This window comes from Cannabis sativa, chromosome 5 (assembly GCF_029168945.1).
Source record: "Cannabis sativa cultivar Pink pepper isolate KNU-18-1 chromosome 5, ASM2916894v1, whole genome shotgun sequence".
Classification (NCBI taxonomy): Eukaryota; Viridiplantae; Streptophyta; class Magnoliopsida; order Rosales; family Cannabaceae; genus Cannabis; species Cannabis sativa.
The window spans coordinates 23897009-23903072 of NC_083605.1; the positions used below are offsets into that span (position 1 = coordinate 23897009).

The 6064-nt window shown below is 45.7% G+C and overlaps 1 protein-coding gene across 1 annotated transcript; it reads left to right on the forward strand.

The window, feature by feature from the left end:
• The first annotated feature begins 2840 nt into the window (after positions 1–2840).
• LOC133038232 (uncharacterized) lies at positions 2841–4094 on the forward strand. The gene is made up of 2 exons (XM_061116321.1): positions 2841–3243; positions 3316–4094. Exons 1-2 carry the CDS (start codon positions 2841–2843, stop codon positions 4092–4094), a joined length of 1182 nt encoding a protein of 393 aa, XP_060972304.1.
• Positions 4095–6064: the final 1970 nt, after the last annotated feature.

Here is a 6064-nt window from a genome sequence, read left to right on the forward strand (position 1 = left end):
ATAGGAATGCGAGAACAAACAACAAAGCTGGAAAAAATACAGAAGACAATGAAATATAGTGGTTCAGTCAGATTTTGTTCTGCTTAGTCCACTGTAGCAAGGGATTCGTAGGTGCATTTTCACGGTGGATCACCCCTTTATATACAAAGCAGGTGCCCAATCGGTTACATGAGGATCACATTTATTGTTAATCCATTATTTACACATTAAATTGTCATGATTAAACTCAGACAACGTTAACATTAATAAGTATATGACAGTTACTGAACTCATCAACGTATGCGTCCTTCGCATCTGCGAGTTGACCGTTCGTGTTCCGTCTGTTGAGTTCGTAGGGTCGCACGTACGTTTGGAACGTCTGCGTCCTTAGGTGATCGCTCGTTACAGACGTCGCATGCTGAAGTTGGTAGCATCTGGACATGCGAACTTACATTGGTCCGTTAGGGCTATTGGGTCATTGGGACCAAAACTGCATCATAGGGCATTGGCCTCTATACTAACCGCGGAGGTATAGAGGGAGGCAGTCGCACATGTTCTGACATATGCGAGTTGGGTCTACCCTGTATGATGAGGATTACGGTTATGCGGTGTGAATTAAGTCGCATCCGCGATACCTCGCTGGTTTTATCCTGGGCGAGGTCTAAACTTCGAGAAGCCTCTCCTGGACATTTCAGCCTTCACTGGAAGTCTGGATACACATGTCCTTCAAAGAGGGGTCTGGTCTCGAGTTTCTAGGTGAGAGAAATCTCACTATAACACATGCCCCTAGTTTCGCGATGTGACTTGAGCGGTCACTGAGGGAAACTACTGCTCGAGAGACAGGTGAAAGGTTGTCACGAGGAGGTGACCTTTTGGTTGTCCCATCGAGGGTTTCGAAAAATGACGGCTGTAATGATTAATTTTCATTATCTCTAGGATGCCACGTCACGAAACTCTTCGGTTTTCGTGTAGGCGTGGCCATGGCTGGCCGTTAGATTGGGTGACCTTAGGCATTCTGATTGCCACGTGTCACAATCCCAATAAATAAGGGATATGGGTATTTAAACGCTTTGATACAAATCAAATATCCCATTTTTCCCTCCTTTCTCTTAACTTCTCCCCAGTATATACACCCCAGAAAAAAGAAATTCATTCCAACTTTTCTGTCATTTTCCACAGAATTTTCATTCTCAGAAGTGATCGAGAACATCCGCAGGAATCGAAACTAAAGGTTAGCTTCTAAATCCCTGCATTTTCGAGTTTCTGTTTTTTGGGGAAAATGTGCTTTCTTTCTGGTTTTGGGTGCTTATGGAAAACTCTTTTAGGAGGGTATGCTAGTGGGTATTTATGTGTTTTGGTCAATGATACTGGGTAATACTCATAGTGTAGGGCCTGTAAATTGACATAACCGCAAAAAACTGATCACTACTGATTCACGTCTTCGAATGCTCGCGGACATTCGGATGAACAATTTGAATACTCGCGAGGGTTCGGTTGAACAACTTGAATAATCGCATGTTTCCAAACTTATTTCTGTTTAACTGTTGATTAGACCTTTTAGGATCTTTTCGTGTCGCGGGCTGAGTGGTAAGAGTATTAACTGCCATTTCAAATGGTGGGTGTGTCACAGTATTCTAATGGCCATATACGCGATTATATGTCCCTTGAAATACTGTGATACGCCCAGCCATTTGTTGACGTGCGTTAATGCTCGAATGATCGTACTTTTTGGTTGGTAGGTTGTCTCGAAACGGTGGGTGTCTCCCAGTAACTTCAGGGTTATGCTCGAAAATGCATACTTCTTGAGTCACTGGGAAACGCCCAGCCGTTTCTGGAGGTATACCGCACAACCGAGGATGCGTGAATTACTCGCCCAAAGATAGTTACATTTCTTCTCGCATATCGATAGAAGGGTCAGTTTTCGCACAGAGTCTGACTTTCTTGCTGAATGCGACTTTTATAGTTTACTACGGGTGAGATCACTTATCTTTATTTTTTCACACATTCATCACGCTGAAAAGATCTTGTATCTTTCAGATGAGCGATCTATCGGATAGCCAGCAGCTCGGATCAGGAGGTCGCGCCTTTGACGGGGAATCGGACCAGGAGAGGGACAGTTTTCTCCCTACGGACATCTCCGAAATGGAGGCTGCGGAGATAGAGTTAGGTCCGATGTCTTCTGTGGAGATCGAGAAGATGGTACGGAGCTTGCGGAACACAGGGCAATCGATATCCGAGATAGCGAATCCACAGTGTCAGCACGCGACTATCTCATCCGTACGAGGCAGGCTCCTGACATCGAGGTCGAGGAGGTGGAGGAGGGATGGACTACTCCAGCCTGCGAGTCAGGTGGGGAAGAAGAGGAAGCGGAAGGGAGCGGGACGGACTCGGTTGACGACTCCCAACTGAACGAGCCTTTCTCATGCGAAGACCTAGTCTCGAGAGTCGTAAAATCTGACTTCACCACTTTCGTGAGGTTAAATCTGTTGCGGCTTGCGTTTCAAAGTCCCAAGCCCTCCCAGAGAGCGCATCTTCCGTTCACCAACCCTGCGATCATCCCCACAGAGGACGTGGTCATCTCAATACCCATTCTTCGATGTGGTGTATCAGTCCCATTTCATCCTTTCGTCGCAGCCATTCTTAGACGCTATGACGTATCGCCTTTTCAGCTAACACCCAACAGTTATCGCACTGTTCTAGCCTTTTATGCGATGTACATGGAGTACGCCCATAGAGCTCCGTCAGTAGAGGAATTTAGTTATTTTTATGACATAAAGAGCGTGGGCCTTCATAACGGCTTCTTTTGCTTTAGTAAATGGGCGACTTCTGAAATCAACGGGGTTGAGGGGATGGTTTCGAACATGGGTGACTGGAAGTCAAAATGGTTTTACGTTTTTAAGGTTCACAGGATCGAACCGACTTTAATCGCAGACCCAGTATGTCGCATATTTGTTGACTTAGATAAAGTTTGTTACTCTGTTTTTCGAGATCTTTTGCTAACTCGTTCTTTTGTTGTCATCGCAGATAGACCAGCTCGACCAACGCTTAGCGCTCATAAGAAGGGGGTAGCTGAAATTCTTGGGAGTCTTCCGGTACAAGATCGCGACTGGCGATTGCTGTGTACGACTGCTAAATTGCGAGAACACAAACTGATCCCCGAGAACGCGAGTCTTCAACGGGAGCCAGTATATAAAGAACCATCTGAGAGACAGCAGGAGCGGATAGATAAACGGCTTTCCAAGCAAACTCCTCGAGAAACTTCAGGTAACTCGTCCTTTTGCTATAACGTGATGGGTAGAGTCGTGATTTTTACTTATCTGTCCTTTATGCTTGTAGACATGACTTTCCTGAAGTCTGCCCCTGTCCTGAAGATCAAGCAAAAGGGTGGGACACCGGCATCTTCACCAGTCGTCGCCCAGAAGAGGAAGAGCGATGTGATGACTTCGCTCGCTGCAGATTCCTCCAAGAAGTTGGCCAAGACCACTCAGGATAAGGGGAAGAAGGTTATCATTGATTCTCCGGTTCGCCCTCGCGACTTCCTGGCCATGCAGGAAAAATTACTGGCCGAGATTCCTTATGAGGAACTTGTTTCTCGATCTACTGAACTGGCCGTACAATCTGTGGCCTTGTTTATGAAAGCCGCGGCCACGCCTTCGAAGGAACTTGACTCGCTGAAGAGGCAGAACGCCCATTTTCAAGAAAACATAAAGAGGCTGAAGCAGGAGGTGGCCAAGATGGAGGAACTTCACAAGGAGCTCGAGGAAGTCAATCGGGCCAAAGAACAGTTGGAGCTCGAGCTCAAGAAGTCGCAGGACACAATCGGCGAGATGGCTCGCGACTTGGAGGCTGAGAAAGAGAGTGGGAAAAAACAGTATGATCAGGCTGTGTCTGATTACATTTATACTACTCTCTCCAAGGTCCCTGACTTCGACTTCTCGCTGCTTGGAGATGAAGCTGCTGAAATGGCTGAAGCCTTTCGCTCGATGTCTCCTACCCGGACTCAAGGCAACCTTCCAGATGAAATCGAGGGAGTGCAGGCTGAGGAGGTCGAGAATGAAGTTGTGAGCAAGATCGTGGATGAGGCTGCTCCTGATGAGACTACTCCCGCTGCTTGATTATTTTCTATCTTAGTTTCACTCTTTTTTTTTTATATATGCGGTACACGGGTACTCGCACTTTTGTACTTAAAGAATTTTATCTTACTTTTTGGACAAATTTCTATCCTCGCGGGGATAGTATGCATTTTAATATTTACGCAGTACATGGGTACTTGCGATTTTATTTTCAACTTTGATCACAACTTGGTGTGACCGCGATTATATATATATATATGCGACTTTAATTACAAATTGGTGTAACAAAGTAGAAAAAACTTAACAGGCACTTTTATTCAAACAATCAGTAATACATGCGGGTATACATGCCCCTATACTTAGGAATTATGTTGAATAATAAATGTCTAAGTATAAGTACTCGAATCAAAGGACGCGAATATTACTGATAATAGAATTTCAAGCTCTCGCTATTCCATGCTCGTGGGATCGCGGTCCCATCGAGTGTTGCGAGTCGATAAGTGGCATCACCAATTTGATCTGTGATCATGTACGGTCCTTCCCAATTGTCTCCGAAGACTCCGTGGGATTGGACTTTGGCGTTTGGCATTACTTTTCTTAGGACCAGGTCCCCTACTCGCAGAGGTTTTATCTTAACTTTCGAGTTAAAGTACCTTGCAGTTCGTTGTTGATAAGCCGCGTTTTGTAGTTGTGCTTTATCACGCTTTTCTTCTAAAAAATCCAGGTAAAGCAACTGATTCTCGTTGTTCTGCGAGACATCCAAAGCATCTCTGCGCAAGGATCCAGCCCCAACCTCTACTGGCAACATGGCCTCGCACCCATAAGAAAGTGAGAAGGGTGTTTCGCCAGTTGTAGATCGAGGGGTTGTGTTGTAAGACCATAAGACTTGCGGTAATTCATCCGGCCATGCCCCTTTGCGATCTTCTAATTTTCCCTTTAGGGTGTGCTTTATTATTTTGTTGACTGCTTCAGTCTGTCCATTACTCTGCGGGTAAGCGACTGCGGAGAAGGCTTTTTTAATCCCCAAATCATCGCATAGCTGCCGCATTTCTTTACAGTCGAACTGTTTTCCATTATCTGAAATGAGCGTGTGCGGAATGCCGAAACGGCAGATGATGGAAGTGTAGACGAACTCGCGCAACTTCATTGCGGTGATAGTCGCGAGTGCTTTTGCTTCAGCCCACTTTGTGAAATAGTCAACTGCGACTACAGCGTATTTGACTCCGCCTTTTCCCTTGGGTAACTCGCCAATTAAATCAATTCCCCATATTGCAAAGGGCCAGGGACTCGTGATAGAATGGAGGTTACTCGGAGGCTGGTGCGTGTAGGTGGCTATTCGCTGACATCTATCACACCTTTTTGCAAATGTGAGGGCATCTTGTCGCAATGTTGGCCAGTAATACCCTTGCCGCATGATCTTTAAGGCAAGGGAATTGCCTCCAGTGTGATTGCCACAAATTCCCTCATGTACTTCTCGCAGTATATAACCGCAGTCTTCACCACTGATACACTTGAGAAGTGGTTGACTAAAACTTCTGCGATACAAGCTCTGGTCATATATCACATAGCGGGCTGCTCGTTGTCGCAATTTCCTTGCTTCTATTTTATCATTAGGTAAGACCCCCTTGTCGAGGTATGCGATGATAGGACTCATCCAGGTAATTTCCTGAGTGTCATCGATCTCCATGATTGTTTCTCGATCTATGGTTGGATGTGACAATACGTCTACCGGAATTACGTCGAGTAACTCGGCTTCTCTGGTGGAGGCCAGTCGGGCCAGGGCGTCTGCATGGGCATTTTGAGTACGCGGTACTCGAGATATAACTACATGTTTGAATTTCTGCATGATTTCACGGACGATGGCTAAGTATTTAACCAATCTTCCGCCTCTCGCTAAGTATTCTCCACTTACTTGACATACCACGATTTGAGAGTCGCTAAATGCTTGTAGGTATTCGACTTTCATCTCGAGGGCCAATTTCAGACCTGCGATTAAAGCCTCATACTCGGCC

What these genes read in the sequence shown, in the direction of transcription:
- LOC133038232 (XM_061116321.1), top strand. Translation starts at nt 2,841, where the DNA reads ATGGGTGACTGGAAGTCAAAATGGTTTTACGTTTTTAAGGTTCACAGG. An exon ending in AACTCCTCGAGAAACTTCAG is followed by an intron (nt 3,244 to 3,315) that starts GTAACTCGTCCT and finishes TTATGCTTGTAG; the next exon opens with ACATGACTTTCCTGAAGTCT.